The sequence below is a fragment of the Trichomycterus rosablanca genome, chromosome 20 (assembly GCF_030014385.1).
Source record: "Trichomycterus rosablanca isolate fTriRos1 chromosome 20, fTriRos1.hap1, whole genome shotgun sequence".
In the NCBI taxonomy this organism is placed as follows: Eukaryota; Metazoa; Chordata; class Actinopteri; order Siluriformes; family Trichomycteridae; genus Trichomycterus; species Trichomycterus rosablanca.
The window spans coordinates 450,368-474,875 of NC_086007.1; the positions used below are offsets into that span (position 1 = coordinate 450,368).

The 24,508-nt window shown below is 48.1% G+C and overlaps 1 protein-coding gene across 1 annotated transcript in view; it reads right to left on the reverse strand.

Annotated features, from left to right (window-relative positions):
• Nucleotides 1-255: 255 nt before the first annotated feature.
• The window catches only part of grin3ba (glutamate receptor, ionotropic, N-methyl-D-aspartate 3Ba), a 48,636-nt gene continuing 24,383 nt past the window's right edge, over nucleotides 256-24,508 (reverse strand). The window contains exons 2-11 of the mRNA XM_063017270.1: nucleotides 17,835-18,078; nucleotides 17,381-17,783; nucleotides 13,199-14,285; nucleotides 8,874-9,019; nucleotides 8,664-8,779; nucleotides 8,079-8,227; nucleotides 5,051-5,215; nucleotides 3,087-3,154; nucleotides 1,554-1,749; nucleotides 256-1,436 (exon numbers count right to left, since the gene is read on the reverse strand). Coding sequence (XP_062873340.1) covers nucleotides 1,128-1,436; nucleotides 1,554-1,749; nucleotides 3,087-3,154; nucleotides 5,051-5,215; nucleotides 8,079-8,227; nucleotides 8,664-8,779; nucleotides 8,874-9,019; nucleotides 13,199-14,285; nucleotides 17,381-17,783; nucleotides 17,835-18,078 — 2,883 coding nt within the window. The 3' untranslated portion in view covers nucleotides 256-1,127. The remainder of the gene's footprint in view (nucleotides 1,437-1,553; nucleotides 1,750-3,086; nucleotides 3,155-5,050; nucleotides 5,216-8,078; nucleotides 8,228-8,663; nucleotides 8,780-8,873; nucleotides 9,020-13,198; nucleotides 14,286-17,380; nucleotides 17,784-17,834; nucleotides 18,079-24,508) is intronic.

The window sequence follows — 24,508 nt, forward strand, 5'->3', positions numbered from 1 at the left end:
TTTTGGGGACCAGTGAAAGGTGTTTGGTGACCCAGATGACCTCCAACCCTCCAAACTCTCAGGCTATGATGGTTTATATGCAGAAACATGAATAAATAATATAGTTCAGTAATAAATAACGTGTTTTCTTTTACAAATTTCTGATTCTGAGCTACACAGAATCCTGGAGAGTCTCGGCTCAGATGCTCCACACGTACAAATCCAAACATGAAGATACAAACATCATCAATCAGTCACGGATCATAACAACCGTTTGTTTAATAATAAAAACGTCTTTCTTACAGAGTCCGTCGTGTTCCTGACGTTCACAATGTCAAGCTGAGAGAAATCGTGAATACGTAAACGCACCGTGAGCTGCAAGAGGGCGCTGCAGCAGTTCTACTTCTTCTACACTAAGTGTGAAGCACCACCACCACTCAGAGGAGCTCCTGGGTGGTACAGCGGTCTAGTGCGCCAGCCCAGCACCCATGAGAATTCGAGCTAAAATCGAAGATGGTGCTATTGACCTGGCTGGGCATCCAAACAGGCACAACTGGCCGTGCCCAAGGGAGTGAGATCGACTGGGCTTTATTGCTGCTGCTCCTGGCGCCTGTACTAGTGGTGGGGTAGAACCAGAGTTCTTCATAGCGAGACTCCACCACTGGCAGGTGAGAAGATGCAGATGGTGACTGCACAGGAGTCGGAGGGGAAAGAATGGCGGTATCGCTCTCCTTGGCCAGCAGGGGGTGGTACAGGCAGGATTAACAATGGTTAAATCAGTAGGGAACTCTCAAAGATCTCAAAGATCTTCTTCCATCACTTTGGGATTGATGGAAATAGGTGCCAGCAGGACCGATGCCAGCTCTCTGCGATCAGGCAGCTTGTTGAGAATGAGACGGATGGATGACCATGCGACGACACTGCTGGTGATGGCACATGATGGTCAAACAGGTTTGAGAACCTTCTGCAGTTCTATAGAACATTTGAAGGACAATGTCAACATCAACTCCTGATGCATCGGTCAGGTCCCACTACCGAGTTCATGTGAAGCCCTGGTGGTGATCATCTATCAGCCTGTAGGACCTTCACACAACTGGATCAGTGTAGCAGAACCAGTAGAAGCAGCTCCTTCATCACTTCTCCTCTCATCACCTCTTCTTGTTGTGGTCTTTGAGGTTTAAGAGTTGGATGCCCTGTCTCTCCATCTCTCTTTGTCTCTCTTTCTGCAGGTTCCTCTGAAGCTCGACCCTCCGTGCCAGCGCCGTTCTCAACAGGCCCTGAAATTCATCGATTTTGCCCTCAAGTTCAGTAAGTTCCCCTTCCCACAAAGACGAGCGTCCTGAGGAGGGGCAGGCGGAGGGTAGGAGAACCAGGCTAAGTCCTGACGACGCACCACCGTTGGCGTAGAGCTGCGTCGGAGGGCTGCCCACCAGCCCCCTAATGCCCCTTTCAGACCCCTTGATACTTCGCTGTGACCTCAGCTGTTCTTTGACACGCCCACCTGGCCCACCGTCTTCCGACCCCACTAACCCTGTGCTGAGCTTTTCGGACTCCACCGAAGCCCCGCTGTCCACATCCGGTTCCTTGGTGGTCTTGTCCGAGTTCAGCTGTTCCATGCTGAAGTGGACTCGCTTGTGGTTGGCGTCTTTGGAGTCTGAGCTGGTGTCCTCCAGGCTACCGGGGTTCAACCTGTTGGTGAAGGTGGAGATGGGAGGATCAGCGGAGGGTAGACGGTGAAGGTTACAGCCCTCGGATAAACACAGCGGGATGCTGGGAAAAAACATACAGAATACAAAATGAATGACGGGTCAGATGACTGGTGTGGTGTATAGAAGCCACACTGCTGACATTCTGGGGCACCTAGCTGTAAACCTAGCTGTTGGGGGGGCAGTGCACCCTTATAAATACACCGATCAGCCATAACATTAAAACCACCTCCTTGTTTCTACACTCACTGTCCATTTTATCAGCTCCACTTACCATATAGAAGCACTTTGTAGTTCTACAATTACTGACTGTAGTCCATTTGTTTCTGTACATGCTTTGTTACCCCCCTTTCACCCTGTTCTTCAATGGTCAGGACCCCCACAGGACCACCACAGAGCAGGTATTATTTAGGTGGTGGATGATTCTCAGCACTGCAGTGACACTGACATGGTGGTGGTGTGTTAGTGTGTGTTGTGCTGGTATGAGTGGATCAGACACAGCAGCGCTGCTGGAGTTCTTAAACACCTCACTGTCACTGCTGGACTGAGAATAGTCCACCAACCAAATATATCCAGCCAACAGCGCCCCATGGGCAGCGTCCTGTGACCACTGATGAAGGTCTAGAAGATGACCGACTCAAACAGCAGCAATAGCTGAGCGATCGTCTCTGACTTTACATCTACAAGGTGGACCGACTAGGTAGGAGTGTCTAATAGAGTGGACAGTGAGTGGACATGGTATTTAAAAACTCCAGCAGCGCTGCTGTGTCTGATCCACTCATACCAGCACAACACACACTAACACACCACCACCATGTCAGTGTCACTGCAGTGCTGAGAATCATCCACCACCTAAATAATACCTGCTCTGTGGTGGTCCTGTGGGGGTCCTGACCATTGAAGAACAGGGTGAAAGGGGGGTAACAAAGCATGTACAGAAACAGATGGACTACAGTCAGTAATTGTAGAACTACAAAGTGCTTCTATATGGTAAGTGGAGCTGATAAAATGAACAGTGAGTGTAGAAACAAGGAGGTGGTTTTAATGTTATGGCTGATGGGTGTATAGTCACCCTGTAATAGAAGGTCGTGTTGTGGTGACGCTTAACAGGAGCAGCTGAAGGAAATCGTTTATTTATTTATTTGTTGTTTGATTTGATTTGGTTTGATTTGATTTGGTTGGTTGTTTCTCTGAACGTTCCGTGTTATTATTGTGTATTGTATAAATTGCCAGTAATTTCTTCTTCACTTCATGCCATTGTAGTTTCTGTAAGGATTCATTAGAACGTCGTGTTGTTGTGTTTTGGGTAGCAGGTTGTTGTTGTAGCAGGTTGAACTGAACGTGTTTTTCTGACAGATTGTAAATGTGATTAATTAGAGATGATTTTTCTTCTTCACTCACTTTGTGTTGGTGTTTGATGTTCCTGCTTTCTGCTCCTCACACACCGTGTTTAACGCTCGGTGGATTTTCTGTAATGAGACAAAACAAACAATTAGCAACAAAACAACACACACACACACACACACACACACACACACACACGCACACACGCACACACTCAAACTCAAACTCAAAGGAATCTTCATTGGCATGACAAATAAGGACATTCGTATTGCCAAAGTTCAGTTACAGAGAAAATAAAAATAACAATAAGATCGGTGCAGTGACTCAGGACCAGTTGGATGAGGGAACTGGTGCAGTGACTCAGGACCAGTTGGATGAGGGGACTGGTATGTTTGCTCAGCTCTTGGTGTTTCAGGGCTTTATAATGATAAGTTTGGGGGTCGCTCTCATTTAGATGGTTCCAGAAGTTGATGCTCTTCTCTGTATGTTTAGAATTAGAGGAAATCGGCCTAATTCTGCCCTGCACGCATTGTTCGTGGTGTGTTGGTGTGTGTTCGTGGTGTGTGTTAGTGGTGTGTCATGTGTATTAGTGGTGTGTTGGTGTGTGTTCGTGGTGTGTTGGTGTGTATTAGTGGTGTGTTGGTGTGTGTTAGTGGTGTGTTGGTGTGTGTTCGTGGTGTGTTGGTGTGTGTTAGTGGTGTGTTGGTGTGTGTTAGTGGTGTGTCGTGTGTATTAGTGGTGTATGGGTGTGTGTTAGTGGTGTGTTGGTGTGTGTTCGTGGTGTGTTGGTGTGTGTTAGTGGTGTGTTGGTGTGTGTTAGTGGTGTGTTGGTGTGTGTTAGTGGTGTGTTGGTGTGTGTTCGTGGTGTGTTGGTGTGTGTTAGTGGTGTGTTGGTGTGTGTTAGTGGTGTGTCTGTGCACCTTTAGGATGCTTTTACAGAACTCTGTGTGCAGGGTCTCTAATGGTGTGTAAGCGAACCCCAAACTTCACTGCCATATAGAGCAATCGGTTCAATTATTGATTCCAAAATTTTAAGCCAAATTCTAATCGGAATTTCTACGAATGTTTGACGTTTTATGGCGTCGACGCCCTGCGAGCTTTTTCTCTCAGTTCATTTACTGCCGGGTTAAAGTTTCCTGTGGAACTGATGTTTAGTCCGAGGTAAGTATAATCTTTAGTGTGCTCAATTTCATGGTGTCCTAATTTATATGTGTGTTTGGTTCCCTGAGATCTGGCTCTTTTCTGGAGTCGTGTAGAGTGACACACACACACACACACACACACACACACACACACACACACACACACACACACATACATTTTTGAAAACATGTAATTGCAGCTGTTGAACACTAGAGGGCGGTGCGCACTAACCGCTGCAGGAGCAGAAACACTATCATTATTCTGAAGTGTTAGAGTTTGATCAGTAAACACTGAACCTGATCTACAGTCACTGATCACATCTTTACTGATCGATAATTAATCACAATTAGACACAGAGGAGCAACATAGCCAAAATTATGTAGACACCGGTCACTCAGCTTGTTTTACTGTCAGCTAAGGGACACAATTCTCCTGCTGGACATCATTTCTAGTTACTGAGATCAGGTGCTTATAAAATCAATAATATAAGATAAACTGTATGATTTTAACTTTGTGGCAACAGTTTGGGGAAGGTCTTTTCTCATTCAACCATGCCATGTACCCTGTGCACAAGCAGAGTTTCATAATGACGAGGTTTGATGTGTGTTGTGGAGAGGAACTACAGCAGAACGAGTCTAATTTCTCATGGATTTTGACATGGATGGTTCATCAAGCTTATACCCAGGCGTCCACATAGTTTTGGTCATTCATATATTATGTTAGAGTGAGATGAAGATGAAGCAGCAGCTGTGTGTAGGTTAGATGGTGATGGTGATGATGATAATGATTATAATGATGATGGTGATGATGAAGACGTACCTGGCTGGTGTGGAGCATCACTGATGATGATGATGAAGATGATGATGATGAAGACGTACCTGGCTGGTGTGGATCCAGTACTGAAGGCGTGGCTGGTTCTGCAGGTGTGGCAGGATGAAGCTGTAGAAGACGTGTTCACTCAGCAGTGTGAGGATCGAACCCGCAACACCAACACACAGCAATACAAAGAGACCCGAGAAGTGCTGGATACCCATCTGTAGAGTCTACACACACACACACACACACACACACACACACACACACACACACACACACACACACACACACACATTAACCTTCTGTTACTCAGTTCCAGCACTCACTACTGAGTTCTAAACTGTCTCAGGAGGAACCATGGGTTACAGAACTCTTCATCAGAAGCTCCATGGACTCAGGCTAAGCTCACCACATTGGTGTAAAGCACACCTTGGATTAGTGTGAGCGCCTCCTAGCTGTAGTAAAAGAGTTTGGGGAAGGTCCCCCTTTTGTGGTCATTTAGTCAAACACTGATGTGGACAAGAAGTTCTGGGTCACTATCGACTTTCCAATTCATCCCAGACATGTTCAGGATGACGTGAAGTTCCTCCGGAACAGGGAAGGACCTGTAATGAACCCACCTTGCCTTGGAGATTGTCAGGGGGTGTGATTACAGAATCATGCCCTTCTGCCTTGCCATTTTTAGTTAGCAGAGGGAGCACGGAGGTGCCAATGATTAACCGATCGGTTCCTGTTAATTTGCTCCAGGTGGACGTGTTTCTATTTATGACGGTTTCTCTCTCACAGATTTGCCGGCTCCTCCGTTGGGAACCTGCGTCCTCGTGGAACCGTGATGCAGACGCGCTTTATGACGACCCTTTTTTAGAACAGACCTCATGTTTGGATCCACACTGGGTGTGGCTGCACCACTTGGTCCCTCATTTCTCCGAGCAGCCGCCGTATTGTGACGACCGGTTCTCAGTTCCGCTCTGTCCCTGTTCTGTCCACTTTCTCCATCGTGGGCTGCAGATGTTGTTGTCTTTCATTTCGTATTTAATTTTCATTATTTTGGCCACGGCTTTTATTCCCCCGTTCTTGTGTTTGTTTGTGGCTGCTCCTGCGTACGGTGCTCCGTGGCGAGGGCACCCCGCCCGTTATACCGTATTAGCGAGCGTGACTGTGATGTTTGGGCGTCCATGTACTTTGTGTCTGAGTTGACCCGCACAGAGCCGTTCCTTACCCCGATTAAAGGAACCCATTACGCTCCGCTCCTGTGTTGGTGAGAACCCCGCGGAGCTCAGAATGGGTGCCATTGTTGTCGTGTAATTATTTCGGCACCCCCGCGCCCCATCCGTTCTGCCAGCGCCTCCTAAATTAGCGCTTTGTTGTTGCGCTGAATTCCCTCGTCTCTGTCGCCGCGTGATGAGTCTCATTAAAGAATAACAACAGCACGCCGGGTTCATCCAAACATCCAAAACACCAAACAAAACAGCCTGTAAGATGTGTTCAGGGCCACGCCCACCTCCGCCCGCTCGCCCACCTCGCCCACCTCCGTCCAAAACAAAAACATTCATGATTCATCCGCTAAACAAAGAAAATAAAGAACAAAGAAGCATTAATTATAATCCTAAAGGTTTTCCAACATTTCCTACAGCAGCACCTAAAGTCAACAAGAGCTTAGGGAAGGCCCTTTCTCTTACAGCATGGCATCACACTTCACCCTCATGTGGCTGGATAGAAATAAATCCCTATAGTTATGTTCCACAATCCAAAGAGCGACTAGATAGACTATATGTGGCCAAAAGTATGTGGACGCCTGAGTGCAAACCCTTTCTCAAACCACGGGCATTATGTGGTGTTCCGCCCCCTTTTGTGGTCATTTAGTCAAACACTGATGGTGGACACGAAGGCCTGGGTCACCAAGCCTGGAACCTTGTGGAACCACGCCCTCATGGAGCTCGTTTTACACATTGAAGGTTTTCTGCACATAAATTACACTTCTGATCTGTTAAAAAGTTAAAATGAAATGGCCGTCCATATATTTATGACTCGGTAGGTTTGTCTCAGCTTTAGAAACCCTCATCATGAGTCCTCATAAGTCTGTACCGATACTGAGTCTCGAGCTGTATCGCCGATACCGTGATGTGCAGTTTTGCTGATATTTCCCCGCCTTAACAGTCTCATGCTGGACAATCAGCTTCTGAAGATCGAGCAGCAAACCATCACGAGGGTCCAGAACCAGTTCTAATCTTGACAGAGCTGCCAGCCCGGCCGGGCGTCCACACAGACACAGTCGGGTGTGATCAGATCGAGGTTGTGCAAGCAGCAGCGGATTTACAACTGGGAACTGGATATGACTAAACTGAGAGATTAAGGGGGGGATAATCCAAAAAGAAAGAGAGAATATCAGTCTTGATGAGCTGTCCCAAATAATCTGAACCACTGGGTGAGATGCTTCCTCTCTACCGCCCCCTAGTGGTCAGGATAGACGGTGTCAGATTCAGCATTAAACAGGCCTGACTCACACTCGACATTCCGATTCATCCCGAATGTGTTTCATGGAGTCGAGGTCAGGACCTTGTGCACAGGGGTAATGTCGTGCTGAAACAAGACAGGACCTTCCCCAAACTGTTGTCACAAATTTATAAGCTTATATACAGAGACCCGAACTACATAATTCTGAACGTCGTCGAGATACTTTTGGCTACACGCGGTCGTTTTTCCTTACAAAGTCACAAACACTCAGAATTAATGAATCCAGACACACTGAATCTCTGTAGATCAGATAAATCTGCACACACACACACACACACACACACACACACACTAACACTCTCACACACACACTCACTTAAAACAAAAGGGTAATAAAAGTCTCTTGGTGGTGAGAATATTTGAAGGACAAATACACCATACACACACACACACACACACACACACACACACACACACAGTTAGCAGCTGTTGTGGCTGAACCTCATGAGTTCAGTAATCAGCGGAGGCGTCCACATACTTCTGGTGTAATACAGTGTAACTGTAAGGGTTCATGAACGTTGTTCCTGCAGGTCTGGTGTAGTAGAACAGCGCCTCCGTGAGGCCACTCGTATTCACCTGTGTGACGATGCTGCGTCTGGTGCAGGGAGCCGCGCTGAACCATCGATCCTGCAGCAGGTCCATAAACCCTCCCGACTCGTACCGGCCCAGCACCTCCGAAATGTTCAGGGTCAAAGGGGAGGAGCGAGGGAGGCCCATCCCATAACCTGGTACACACACACACACACACACACACACACACACACACACACACAGAGAGAGAGAGAGAGAGAGAGAGAGAGAGAGACATTCACTCACTCACTCATCATCCTGTTATATAATCATTTCAGAGCTACCACCCGACCGGGCTCCTCATACAACACAACTACACACACACACACACACACACTCACACACACACACACACAGACACACTCACACACACACACACTGAGCGTGATACTAAACCAGACTGTGTCCTTTATTATACATGATGTGATCAGAAGTATGTGGACACAACAGTGACCCCTGCTGTCTGATTGAGGTGCCAGTATGAGTCTCTAATAACCCGCCGCTCAGGGATATTGAGATATGTCCAAACTGGGTGCAAAAAAGGCGGGAAAAACCAAATAGACCCCAACAAATGAAACCTTGTTTCGTTACCCTGAATGTTGAAGGGTTTCCCCACCGTCAGCAGTTTACACTCGGCGTCCATGGAGACCTGGTAATCCAGCAGAGCTTTATCCATGATGAACGCATCCAGCTGAGCGGGTTCCATCCTAACACACACACACACACACAGCAAACACGTCACACATCCATTTCTAGTCATATCCGATTCCCATCTACTGCTGCAGACCTCCACTCACTTACCTGAGAGTAGCGACCCCTTGTGGTGTGGTGGGCTGGTTAAAGAGCCTCATGTACTCGTGAACCTCAGGAAAACTCTTTCTCATGAAGTCCTCAGCACCGCTCTCATCCACCGTCCCAAAACGGAAGCCCAGAGACGGGCGCTGCAGCTTCACACACACAGAAAACGTACAAAATTATAACTTAACATGTAAATATCGTAAAGAATAACAATAGTAATAAATATAATAATAATGTATATAATAATTTACAGGTGAAAAAAGAATTCAAAATCTAAATGATGTACAGGTATGAATATGCTGGAACTGAACGTGGCTGCACTGGTGACTCTTTTACACCAAAATACCTTCTCATAACCATCTTAGAACCTTGGTGCTGTTTGAGAACCGGCCCGTGTTTACACCAGTTTATACTGGAACCCGAGGATGCATCACCAACAGAGGGCGCGGTACAGTGCACAACAGAAGTAAACTCGACACGCCCTCGGATGTTGTCGCGGTTCGACCTGAAAAACCTTCTGTTCTTCGGTTCCAGTTGGAAACAAAAGCTCCCAGTTTAAAATCCGGTTCACAAACTGGAACTGAACCGGTTCCACCAGAGGACTGTTGATGAACATCTGCAGGAGGAACGTTTGACGTGTGCGCTATTAAAACTGCTACACCGGAGTGTTTTTAATTATACTGAGTAAATATTAATCAATCAGGACCGATTAAATATTTAACATTAATGATGAGAATGGCTCCAGATCTCCAGAGCTTCAGAGCTCCAGATCTGCTCTCCACAGTCCAGCCTGCTAAACTATAGTTAACATCAGTAAAAGTGCAGGATTATTACAACCTCACCATTAAATATTACTGATTTAATATTAGTAAATTATTTCTTATTTTCTGAATGAAATATTTCACCTGTCCTGTTCAGAGAGGAACCGTCAGGACCCTCGACACCCCCACAGAGGGGCTGAGATACTCTAACTATTATATTTTAAATGTAAACCTCTAACCTCTAATCTAATGTTATTTTGGTTGAAATCATGAGTGAGGTTATTAATCTGAGCAGTTTCATGTTTTACATGCTGTCCTTAATATTCAGGGTCAGTAATCATCACCAGAACTGTGTGTGTATAAAAAGAGCTATATAAATAAAGATTATTACTGTTATTATTATATTATTATTATTAGTGCTCATTATTATTGCTATTATTTTTAATTATATATAATATTTTTATTATAATATTATAATTATTATTATTGTCATCTTTAATATTATTTTTACTATTGTTATTATTAATTATTATAAACGTTGATCAATATACTGTATTATACTTTGTTATTATATGTTATTATTTTTTTGGTTTATTAATAATACTGTTATCATTGTGATTTTATTAATGTTTATCATTATTTTTATTGTTATCGTGTGTGTGTATAATAGTGTGTGTGTACTGTATATAGTGTGTGTGTATATATATAGTATGTGTATAAGTGTGTGTGTATATATATAGTATGTGTATAATAGTGTGTGTGTATATAGTGTGTATATATACTGTATATATATATATCATGGGGTGTCCTAACTTTTTCACATGACTATATATATATAGTCATGTGAAAAAGTTAGGACACCCCATGAGAACCTTTGTCTTTTTGAACATATTTACACATATGGACATTTGAGCTTTATTTGAACAGTACTGAGAGATGGAGCTTCTATAACTAAACAACAAAAATGTTAAAAAAATACTTTTAAACTCAAGTTGTAAAATGTAATGAACAAAAATGGAAATTTATTGTAAGGAAAAAGTTAGGACACCCTATGCCTTAATAGCTGGTATTTCCCTATCTGGCTGAAATAACTATAACTATATCCCACCTAAAGCACCTCTGATCTACAATGTTTGCTGATGGAGAAATTTTAACCTACAATCTGACATATATACGAAGTCAAGGGTCTCTGCTGGATAGTATTACTGCCTAGTATGTGAGTGAATAAAACTTCCTTACAGTTTTCTCTTGTCCCATCAGTTTTTAACATAAGTACATTTAGCATAAAATGTGTTCACCATTTTAATTGTAACATTTCACTTAAAAATCCTTGTTTTCTTCTTTTTTTAAAAATGCGATTAATCGCGATTAAAATTTTTAATCGTTTGACAGCCCTAATATATATACAGTGGGGGAAATAAGTATTTGATCCCCTGCTGATTTTGTAAGTTTACCCCCTTACAAAGACTTGAACAGTCTATATTTTGTATGGAAGGTTTATTTTAACAGAGAGAGACAGAATATCAACAAAAAATCCAGAAAAAAAACATTAAATAAAAGTTATAAATTAATTTGTATTTAATTAAGGGAAATAAGTATTTGATCCCCTACCAACCAGCAAGAATTCTGACCCCCACAGACCGGTTATGTGCCCATGAGGCTACAAATTAGTCCTGTCCCTGTATAAAAGACTCCTGTCACAGAATCAGGTTCTTCTGTTCAAATCTCTCGACCACCATGGGCAAGACCAAAGAGCTATCAAAGGACGTCAGGGACAAGATTGTAGACCTGCACAAGGCTGGAATGGGCTACAAGACCATCAGCAAGAAGCTTGGTGAGAAAGAGACCACTGTTGGTGCGATCATTCCAAAATGGAAGAAATACAAGATCACAGTCAATCACCCTCACTCTGGAGCTCCATGCAAGATCTCACCTGGTGGGGTAAGAATGATTCTGAGAAAGGTGAGGTCAGTCCAGAATTACACGGGAGGAGCTCGTCAATGATCTCAAGGGAGCTGGGAGCAGAGTCACCAAGAAAACCATTAGTAACACACTTCACCGTAATGGATTGAGATCCTGCAGTGCCCACAAAGTCCCTCTGCTCAAGAAGGCTCATGTACAGGCCCGTCTGAAGTTTACCAATGAACACCTGAATGATTCAGAGAAAGCTTGGGAGAATGTGATATGGTCAGATGAGACCAAAATTGAGCTCTTTGGCATCAACTCCACTCGCCGTGTTTGGAGGCAGAGAAATGCCCGGTGGGGATGGTGTTCTTGGGGTCATATCCAGCATTTCTCTGCTCCCAGATCCCTTGAGATCATTAACAAGCTCCTCCCGTGTAATTCTGGACTGACCTCACCTTTCTCAGAATCATTCTGTTATATCATCCCATAAGTATCTGGACAGCGGGGATAATTTTATTTGTGTTAATCTAAAAGTGTTTCATATAGTTGTATAAGCATATCAGTAAACACTGAGTGTATTAATACAAATAAATCAATAATAATAATGATTAATTATTGGAGAGATGAAAAATAATAATCATTTTAGTTTTTTATGTACCGTGTGTTCCATGATTTTTTGGAGGAGGGTTTGTAGTAGATTTAGCTGCTCGTCCGGGTTTATTCTTCTCATTTAGTCTCTGTATTTATGTTCCTGCAGCGTGTTTAGTGTGATTGATGATCCGCTGTCACGCACCGACAAATGAAAACCTGAAACTTTGACTTGATTTTCTCTCATTAGATCTCCGGCGTGTTTCTGTTCTTCATCTCTCTTATTCGCATGTTCATGTTCTCTGTGATGATCGCAGCTCCAGCTGTTTAACATTCTGAAGACTTTATTCCTTTATTCTTATTTTGTTGAATCAGTCGCTGTTTGTTTAAACTTCGTCCTGCTCTGAATATTTTGGCCTCTGGAAACCAGATGAGCCGCATCTCAATATAGAGGAGCTGCAGGAGTATGTGGAGCCACAATCAAAACCCAAACTACCAAATAACTACTGGCCAAAATAAAGGAAAATCAAACAAAAAACAATAAAAAAAAGAATTAAAATACGCAGCCGAGCTGAGAGACACTAGAACAGCTCATGAGTGGAGCAGAAAACATCAAACCCTACATGCTCGCCCATAAACCCCCCCCCCCACACTGCCCCTGGTGCAGGACACAACCCCTGAGGAACCCTAGGAAAACTCCATCACAGGGCACACACACGCATATATCTAAAGAGGATGATGCTCCTGGAGGAAACCCACACAGACACGGGGAGAATATGCAAACCGCTGTGCCACCCTGGGTGTTTCACAGGTATGTAAAATTAATGAAATGGTTTGATGAGTTTAATGCAGAGGAACCTCACGGGTCTACACAGATTCCCAACTTCAACCCCATCAAACATTTTTGGGATGAATTGGGAGATGAACCCTAACCCTTCTCATTCATCATCATCATCACCTGACCTCACAATTGCTTAACCATTGTTGAGAAAAGCCTCACCAGTAGAGTAAACAGTGACAGGAACAAACTCTAGGTGTCCACATACTTTTGTTCGGTGTGAGAGATAGTCGTACCTTCTCATCGTGGATTCCCGACACCTCCTCGAATATCTTCTCACCCACCATGATGGCGGCTAGGTTGGCCGTGTAGCTGGAGAGCACCAGCAGGCAGAAGACGGCCCAGAGGTTCATCAGGAAGCGCCCCGTCCAGCACCCGGGGGTCTTCCTGGCACCGGTCTGGCCGAACAGCACGGCGTAGCAGAGGTTCATCGCAGACGGGTAGGAGAACAGCCGTACCCGGTTCCTCCCGTCAGGGGTCACACCGTACGGACTCTTCCACTCGTACAGCGTCAGGAAGAGCGCGGTGACGTGAAGCGTGATGAAGACGCCCACCCACACGGACCAGTGCAGCGGCCACATGAACGCGCCCACGGGTGTCGCCGTGTCCTTGCTGCGCACCAGGATGGCCAGACTGGTGGAGAAAAACGGACTGGTGAAGTCCACCACTTTACTCCGGGCCGAGGTGATGCTGAAGCTGGTGACGGCCATGTCCGCCACACCGCCGCGCAGATCCCCGACCAGTCCCGTCCAGCGCCCGTTCTTCAGCGCCCCGTACTTCCCGTCTCCGACGATGTACAGCTGGAAACCGAAGCCCAAATCCTCCGCCAGCTTCTCCAGGAGGTCGATGCAGAACCCGTAGCAGCACTTGATCATCCCTGACGGCAGCGAGGTGCCGTTCTCCACCTCCAGCTCTTTAAAAAGCTGATCCAGGACGTCTGACCTGTTGGTCCTTGGATCCAAACACTGCTGCCCCGCCTGGCACCGCCCGTCATCATCCGCCTCCCGCGCGAACACAAACGGGTGCTCGACCAGAGTCACCACCCGGAGTTTGCGCCCCCGGACGGGGACTCCAGGATGCCAGCGTTCTCCCGGATCCACGGGTACGTCCCGGACTGTCGCTCGTTTGGTCACGTCCAGCCAGATGTTCTGGTCGTCCACCTCCAGGTTCCCGGAGCGCCACTCCGCCACGGTGGCCCAGCTGGGCTGACCCAGAGCGTCCCGCCGGAGGCTCCAGATGTGGAAGTGATGGGCGGTGAAGATCCTGGAGCGCCGGACGCTGATGTGACCCGTCAGACCCTCGAACGAGATGTTGGAGAAAAATCTGAGAGGAGAGGACGAGACAGAAGAAGCTTAGAAGAACCTTCAGGTGGATGTTAGATATTTCAAACACACCCATTCCTATCAGAAGTGGGGAACAGTTTAGGGAAGGCCATTTCCCATTCCTCTAGCATCCCTGTGTTCCGATTCGTCCCAAAGTTGTTCGGTAGGTATAAGGTCGAGTCACTGAAGATCCTACAGACTGAACTCGTCTGGTCTTTCTGGAGCTGGTTTTGTGACGGGGAGCAGAACTGTGTCCACATACTTTTGGCTGTATAGAGAACCTGACAGACGTGATTAATTCTGAGATTCTGATCTAATTATCACAGAACAGAAACGTTAATTAAGAACCGATATTGTCCTGCTGTATGAATTACAATCTCGTCCGTGGTGCCCACAGGTCATGGTGAGGTGTTGGTGAGGGCAGAGGGGCGCGGGGTGAGGGATGAGGGAGGGGGGCGGGGGTTGTAATTCGGGGGTTGGTGTTGGCACTTTCGGCTGTGATGATTTATCTCCGGGACTCATTTCCTCTTTAATGGAGGATTATTTGGAGGTAGGAGGATCGCTGCAGGTCCAGACGAGCTCGTTTAGCCGTGAGTATTCGTCTCCTCTTACAGGATCGACCCATCAGCCCTGAGATTACCCACAATCCCCGGCGGGTTCACTTCTCCTTCAGTGCGTGGAGCTCCTGACGTTATGATAATAAATCTGCAGGTCAGGGGGTGAAATTACTGCCGACTGTGTTCCCATCCCGGCGTACAGAAACGATTTCAGGTGAGTTTTCAAAAGTATGTGGACGCAACTTCATAACCCTGGTGCAGAGGCTTCCACTGTGAGCTCCACAAGCACTGAGACCTCAACCAGGTTCCTGTGAAAGCACTCGGGTTGGTGTTTAAACTTATTAACATCCAAAAAATAATCAAATTTATATACGGCCAAAAGTATGTGGACACAGTTCTGCTGTCCCATCTACTAAACCAGCTCCAGAAAGGCTCAGGCCGGCCGAGTTTAGTCTGTAGGATCTTCACTGACTCGACCTTAACCCTACCGAACAACTCTGGGATGAATTGGAACTTGGATGGACTGTGAGACAAGCAGTGTGGTACGCTACATGACCGAAAGTATCCGTAGTGGCACCACCATGAACCTCTGAGAAACCTGTCCACTAGATTTTGAAGTGTGCCTGTGGGAATTCGGTCAAAAGAACACCCATGTTGAACACAAAGGCTTTGCTCACAGTCGGCGTTCTAAATCATCCCAGTGGTGTGAGCAGGGTTAAAGGTCAGGGCTGTGTATCGTTTCTCCACACCAGACTTGAATTGTGCACAGGAAACCAGTTTGGGATGAATCGGAACTTGGATAGACTGGTGAATATCACTGCGCTGTGTTACGCTACATGGCCAAAAGTATCCGGACACCTTACGTTGAGCCTGTTGGACACCACACTCCACAACCATAGTTGCACCACCAGCCTGTCCATGAGATTTTGAAGTGTGTCTGTGGGAATTCGGTCACAAGAACACAAACAAACTGTGACCTCACAAGTCAGGTGTGTGTAGAACAGTGACCAGCCCTCACAGATCCACGTTCATGCAGACGTTCCTCACCGTTCGGTCTCTGAACGTTCTCCCTGACCTTCATGAGCGGGTTTATCAAACATCTCAAGCTGGTTTGAGGAGAAAATGGATCCAGCTGAAGAGCAGCAGCAGTAAATCAGACGGAGAGATGAGGGAATGTTATCGGCGTCGGTCCCGGTGAGAACCGTGAGGATTTACTGCTCCACCGCTCAGTTTTACAGATCCAGCGTGACCCTCTCGAAGCTCCGCAGATCAGATAAACTGCACGACGTACTGGAGGAGACGGAGGAGAAACTGAACCTCGCGCTACCACAGAACCCTGAAGCACCTCGCTCAGCGGTAAAACGGAACCCTGACGTGATACGGAACATCAAACCCGATCAAATTCGTTCAGTCTGGAGTTCGGCTGGAGTCGCTCGTCAGGGCTTTAAAGCTCTTTCATCAGATTTATTTAACCCTCAGATTTTATTTTCACCGAGTCTTCATCTTCTCACGACTCTGAATGACGACCACAACCAGAACTTCTCCAAACTAGAACATGTTTTATACTAAACTGCACGATAATAAACGCTCGGCTGTTTAAGTTTGCCACATCCTCACCGTAAACAAAACGCTAATCCATTATTGGGTGAGTGCAGCCCTCAGGACCCAAACTTTCGTGTTCTGGGGTCCTAAAACTGGACCAAGACCCAAGACTAAAGACCCAAAACCAAAGATCCAAGACTATGGACCCAAAAAAGAAGACCCGGGGCTGAAAACACAAAACCAAAGAAACAATCATGAAGACAAAGGACCCAAGATTTAAGACTGAAGAACCAGGATCCAAGACTAAAGAATGAATATAGGACACAGGACCTGAGACTGAAGACCCAAAACCAAAGATCAAAGACCAAAGATCCAGGACTAAAGACCCAAACTTTTGTGTTCTGGGGTCCTGAAACTGGACCAAGACCCAAAACCAAAGATCCAGGACTGAACAGAAGACCCAAGGCTGAAGACACAAGACCAAAGAAACAATACAGAAGACCCTCGTGTTTGGGACGTCTAATCATTTAATTTCTGTGTTTCTGCCACGACAGCTGTAATAAATCATATAAAAAAATAACGTCTCCAACTTCAAAGCAGTAGTTTAGGGAAGGTCCTTTCCTGTAAAGACATGAAGAGAAGCTCCAGTGTCCTGCACAGAGCCCTGAGCTCAGCCCCACTCAACAGCTCTGGAATTGATTCCACACCTGAAGCTCCACACTAACTCATATTATGATGGGTCTGACGGGGGGGGCGCAGCGTGTGTTCAGGAGGGTTTGAACCTGGCAGGGGTAAAGAGGGGGTGAGGGGGGGTCCTGAGGGCGGAACAGGGGAACACAGGAGCTTGGACGTGACTGGAATAAGGTTAGAGCAGAGAAGAATGTCAGGAAGAGTCCACACACACACACTCACACACACACACACACACACACACACACACACACACACACTCAGCAGGTGTAGTATGATAGTGAACAGAGCTCAGGTGAGTGGTTACCTGGACAGGTACTGGCCGGACGACGGCACCTCGTGTTCATCAGGCTGGTGGAAGCAGTTGACCATGTTCTGCATAAGCGCCAGGTCGGGTCTCACGGCGCTGGCGGCGGTCACGGCGCGGCCCACCAGCTGCAGGGCGTCACGTATGTAAGAGTTCAGGGGCCGCCGCGCGGTCTCGCCGTACGCCAGCAGGCCCGGAGGGGCCCCGATAGAGCTCAACGCGTCCGGGCTCAAAGGATGCCCCAAAATCCACAGGGCGCGGCCCATCCCCGCCGCCCCCCGGAGCACCGCCGCGATGCACTCGGGGTCGGATCCCAACACCACCACGCTGGAGCCGGAACCCCCGCCGGTGCGGTTCAGGAGCCGCGCCAGGAGCCCACGCACTTCCTGTTCTACGTCTGGTACTTCCTCCACGGGTCGTTCATGAGAATGAAGTGTGTTATGGGTGTCGGTGCCCTCCTCTGTGGTCGGCGCCCCCCGCTGGTCACTCAGGTCCAGAGTCTCCCACAGGTGCCAGTGCGATCCGTTCAGCCCGGTCCGCCCCTGATTCCGGAGGTGTTCCAACACTCTGGTATTGTCTCCGCCCGGGCAGATGACCGCCGCCCCACCTGACCACGCCCCGCGCAGCAAAACGGACAGCAGCAGCTCGGCCAATCCGGACGGAGGGAGGCGGGTCAACATCTGCAGGTGGAACCGGTTCTGAAAAACACAAACACAAACATCAACCAAAAGTATATAGACCTCTTACAGGTGTATAGAATCAGAATCACACCATAATGAGTCAATCTAGGAGCAACAACAGCTCAGCCACGAGTCCTAGTAGTCAAAAGGTTGTCAGTTCAAGCCCCACTTTGACCGAGTCGCCACTCCCAACCTCTCAACCTCTTACATGCCAAATTGTATAAAAACGTTCCCAAAATTCCATAAATGGGAGTAAAATCGCTGAGGCGGAGCTTCATGGATCAGGGTTCGATCCTAATACATGATGCCAAGCGCTGGAGCGATCTAAAGCACACCACCACCGGACTACTGAGCACTCAAAACACATGATCATGCTTTCAATCTACAGTACATTTACATTTTCAGCACCTATATCCAAAGCGACTTACAGTACCGTGACAGTACAAAATCTAAGCAATTGAGGGATAAGGGCCTCGCTCAAGGGCCCAACAGTGGCAACCTGGCAGTGGTGGGGTTTAAACCAGCGAGCTTTCGATTACTAGTCCAGTACCTTAAACACTTGGCTACAACTGCCCTACAAACAGTACAGTTAGCTAATGTAACGTCAAATAAACTTCATCCTGGTCAGGGTCGCAGTGGGTCTGATTTATTGGGAAGCACCCCGGATACACACACACACACACACACACACACACACACACACTGTATTAACCTAACAGCATGTCTTTGGACTGTGGAAGGAAACCAGAGGTACCAGAGAAAACCCACACATACACGGGGAGAACATGCAAAACTCTATGCAGAAAGGACCCAGACCGCTCCACCAAAGGAATCGAACCTAGGACCTTCTCGCTGTGACACAACAGTGCTACCCACCAAGCCAAAAAGTCAAAAATGTGCATTAAAATGCTGATGAAGCACACACACACACACACTCTCTCTCTCTCACACACACACACACACACACTCTCTCTCACAGACACACACACTCTCGCTCACACACACACACTCTCTCACACACACACTCGCTCACACACACACACACACACACTGTCTTTCTCTCACACACACTCACACACACTCTCTCTCTCTGTCACTCACACACACACACTCGCTCACACACACTCTCTCTCTCACACACACACACACACTCTCTCTCTCTCACACACACACACACACACACACACACTCTCACACACACACACACACACACTCATACACACACACACACACACACTCTCTCTCACACACACACACACACACTTATTCTTGCTGCTCGATCTCGTGGCTTTACATCAAAAACATGCAAATATTTCACATTAAGCCGATTTCAGCAAAAACGAGGAACATTCACCACGTCACCGTCTCCACCGAACCCTCACATCCTCTCACATCCTCTCACTGTCCTTCATCATCATCATCCTCATACAGAGATTAAGTCTTTAAAGAGCTGCTTTGTGCACAGGAACAGGAGAGGACCTTCCCTAAACTGTTGCTGCACAGTCAGAAGCATGTCATGTCCTTTATATAATTGATTTATTACACGTTAGTGACCGGCGTGGCTGAAACACATTTTTCATGATGAGCGGGTTAAATTGGGTATGACTAAACTCTGTGACCTCGCCCCCCCGGCTGAGGTGCCCTTATTTTACCCACCATGCACCGGACGGGTGACACCGGGCACTCAGCGGCGTCTCTGTACCTGTGGGCGGAGAGAACGGGGTGTGTGTTAGAAATCCATCAGAACTAACGAGTGAATGGATTCCACACTGATGGGTCTGACGGGGGGTGGGGGGGGTTTGGGATTTGGGCGCAGCGTGTGTTCGGGAGGGCTTGAACCTGGCAGGGGTGAAGAGGGGGTGAAGGGGGGGGGTCCTGGGGGTGGAACAGGGGAACGCAGGAGCCTGGACGTGACTGGAATAAGGTTAGAGCAGAGAAGAATGTCAGGACGTTCACACACACACACACACACACACACTCACACACACACACTCACACACACACACACACACACAGCGGTACAAACGTGCTGAGAGATTTCAGGCGCTCGCTGTGATTGGACGATTACTGCTGCCGCAACACTGACAGTTCATGCCGCCGCTGGGGGGGCATCAGAGTGGCACAGCTGGCATCAGGGGAGCTGCAGAGCAACGCTGGTGCTGAGAGGACAGTCTGAGCCTGATTTCAGATTTTCCAGTCAACTGAGTAATGTGCTCACATTCCAACACATGCATAAGGTGGATTGGCTGCTTTGAACTGTTACAGGTCTGAGTGAGTGAGTAAGTGAGTGAATGCAGGTGATGTAAAGCACACCTCCACTGGACCCAGCAGAATGATTTCTTTATACATGGCAACCTGACAGACCAAACCAGAGTTCCTGTTCAGCGCAGCCTCCAGCACCCCAAGTCAGGACTCACAGCAATCCTGACCGGAACCGACTCCCTGCAGAACATGGTGAAGAGCTTTTTGGAGGACTGAAGACCCCCCGTGGTTTCACCCGTCTGAGCTCCAGTGAGACGGAGCAGCTGAGTCTGGTGATCAGTAAAGTGTGAGGAAGCATATGCCAGGGCGATGTGGGGTAGAAATACGAGGCGTGCTGGGTGACACCGGGCACAGATGATGTATATGATGTTCGGGGAGGCGGGCGGGGCCTTTTGACAGGAGACACACTGCTGTGTTTTTTTTTTTTTTTGGGTAACACATGGCAGGTAGAGACCGGTAGTCATGGGCGTTCAATGGGATGGTAGAGCAAGCACACACCCACACCCCACACGCTCCCACTACCCACCCCACATGCACCCCTTCACATGCACCCCACACACCTCACATGCCCCCCCCACACACACACATAACCCACACATGTAACACACACACACACACACCCCACATGCTCCACACACACCCCACACACACCCAACACGCCCCACACACACCCCACACGCCCCTACACACACCCAACACAGCCCCCCCACACACACCTCACACACCAAACACGCCCCACACCCCCCACACAGCTCACACACACCCCACACACACCAAACACGCCCCACCCCCCCCACACAGCTCACACACACCCCACACACACCAAACATGCCCCACACCCCCCACACAGCTCACACACACCCCACACACACCAAACACGCCCCACACACACCAAACACGCCCCACACCCCCCACACAGCTCACACACACCCCACACGCACCAAACACGCCCCACACCCCCCACACAGCTCACACACACCAAACACGCCCCACACCTCCCACACAGCTCACACACACCCCACACACACCCAACATGCCCCACCCACACACAAACCTTCACATGCACCCCACATGCCCCTGAGCTTTTCTTCATGTCTTTACAAGAAAGGAGTCCAGCAGTGCTGTGCTTTACACCAGTCCAGCCGCTGCTCTGAGCCTTGGCGTGAGCTTTGTTGCCGCTTTCAGTAGGCCTGTGACGGTGCCATGCTCAGCACCTCCGGTACCTGGTTCTCCCGCCGGCACTCACGTGTGGTGATTATCATCCTGGATCAGAATAATAAGGACACAGTGAAACCAGTGAAACGCGGTGGCGGCGGCAGCAGATCTTGATGAGGTCCTGCAGAACCTGATCTAATGAGATCCCGGCGGGTTTCTATCCGATTATGGAGACGTTGGCACTGCCAGGCTGTTCCTGCGCTGATAAACACTTATTTACCGCACTAACAGGATTACAGCGGCGAGGTGCGGCGGGTTCACACTCACTGAGAACGCAAGATAAACAACGCAAATACGGAAACCACGCCGTCCAGATATTTATTTACTGACCAAACATGCGACGATCTGATCATGTGTCATCAGAATATCAGAGTCAGTGTGGGTGTGTCATCGCTGTCATAGCCGATTCCCAATACAGCAGCACAGACAAAAGTATTGGGACGCCCTTCTAATTATTAAAATCCTGTTTCAGCCACAACAGTCACTAACAGGTGTAATAAATTAATCATAAAAAGGAAATGATCCCTGGTGCTTTTGACACAACAGTTTAGGGAAGGTTCTTTCCTGTTCCAGCGTGAGCGACCTCTATAAAGACTTGAAGAGACTCCAGTGTCCTGCTCAGAGTTCTGAGCTCAGCCCCACCCAACAGCTCTGGGATGAACCGGAACACAGATTCCGGGCACAAATTCCCATACACAGACACACTTCTTGGTAAGTCTTGTGAGAGGCTTCTCAGAAGAGCGGCTGCTGTTCTAGCTGACACGATCACAATATTTTAATACCGCGTGCCCGATAAGCTCCTGCTCGGGCGTCCCAATACTTTTGCTTGTTTGTGCGTGTTTATTTATTCATGATGTTTTTTTTTGCTGATGTTCCTGGAGAAGTTCGGTACAGATTTAGAGTTGGAGATCATGATCCCTGTTAGAAATCCCACACACGGCGCTGAGGAGAAACTCTCAGCTGCACCGAGCTCGTAAATAAAAGATACGCCCACGCACCGTCGCTCCAAAAGTCTTCGGACGCCCAGAAACTCCACAACAGCACCATCAGCCCGTCGTGTTCCAAACCGGGAGAGTTTATATTAAACCGCTCCGTCTTTCCTTCTCAGCTTTATTATCACCTAATGTTCCGGGAAGCATTTCTGGTTCAAGACTCTGGAGTGTGTCTGTGGGAATTTGTGCCCACTCCGTCGACAGAGTCAGTCAGGTCGGGTGCTGATGCTAAAGGAAAAGAGAACGCCTGGCTCACAATCAGAGTGTAATTCATCCCAAAAGTTTTGAGTTGGGTTGAGACCTGGACTCTGTGTAGGAAACTGGTACTACTGGGTTCCAAACTGCCACAGGAAGGACCACCAGCACAATAACACGTACCTAGAATTAACATGCACAGTCCTAAGGGTTGTCTGGAGTGGTGTAAGGCACACCACAACCGGACTCTGGAGTAAACTCTTACACACGTGCAGGTGTGTTCTCGAGGGTCAAGGCAGGCCCCCTTGGGGAGCGTCACTTCACGTTCTGCTGTGCTAAGGGTCGACTGGAGTGGTGTAAAGCACACCACAACTGGACTCTAGAGTATTGAATCACCTCACAAGTACCAGCTCGTACACACAGTATCAGATGTGAAGTGTGGTGGAGGAGAAGTGACAGTACAGGTGTGTTTTTGGGGCGTCACATTCTGCTGTGCTAGGGGCTGACTGCAGTGGTGTAAGGTACAACAGAACCAGACTCTGGAGTAACAAATCACCTCACAAGTAGCAGCTGTGAAGTGTGGTGGAGAAGGAGTGACAGTACAAGTGTGTTCTCGAGGGTGGAGTCAGGGCCGCTCACATGGTGGCATTAATTTGGTGAGCGTCCAGTTCTGCTGTGCTAGGGGCCGACTGGAGTGGTGTAAAGCACACCACAACTGGACTCTGAAGTAACAAGTCACCTCACAAGCACCAGCTGTGAAATGTGATGAAGGAGTGACAGTACGGGTGTGTTCTCGAGGGTCGAGGCAGGGCCCCTGGGGGAGCGTTACATTCTGCTGTGCTAAGGGTCGACTGGAGTGGTGTAAGGCACACTACAGCTGGACTCTGGAGTAACCTCATACACACAGTAGCAGCTGTGAAGTGTGGTGTAGGAGGAGTGACAGTACTGGTGTGTTTTTGAGGGTCGAGTCAGAGCTGCTCACTTGGTGGCGACTCATTTGGGGAGTGTCACATTCTGGTGTGCTAGGGGCCGACTGGAGTGGTGTAAAGCACACCACAACCGGACTCTGGAGTCAAACAAATCACCTCACAAGTGCCAGCTCGTATACACAGTAGCAGCTGTGAAGTGTGGTGGAGAAGGACCGATGGGTTAGACGCATTTTTGCTGGATGAGGAAGAGCATCCAACTTTGGCTGCATCAGTTTAGGGAAGGCCCGGCTAGCAGAAAGCCTGCCAAAAGGTGCTGCTGTGATGTTCTTGAATCCAGACGCCCTTATTTGGTCGTGTTTCCCGTCAGGTAAGAAGTGGGAGTGATGGTTTCTGGTCGCGTTTCGTTACGGCCCCAGCGGCGGGGCGTCCGGGGGCGCCCTTAACGACACGTATCCGTCATCAGACGCGGCGCGGCGACACTCGGACCCGTTATTCCTCTTCATCGCGCGGCCCGGAGAGCGCCACGCCGCACAAGTGCCGTGATCCATCAGGCGGGGGCGCGGTACACCCCGCTAATGAGATTTCAGAGGGGCTTCTGAGCACCAACATTTCTTTTACATTCAGTAATAGAGGCGATCACTCACATTACAGACGCGGGAATGAAGCCGGAGCTTTACACGCTGCCGCCGCCGCCCCGAATGTTCCGCTCAGGGTTCTACAGTCACACACGGACCCAACATCACACACACACACACACACACACACACACACGGACCCAACATCACACACACACACACACACACACACACACACGGACCCAACATCACACACACACACAGCGAGGAAAATAAAGAG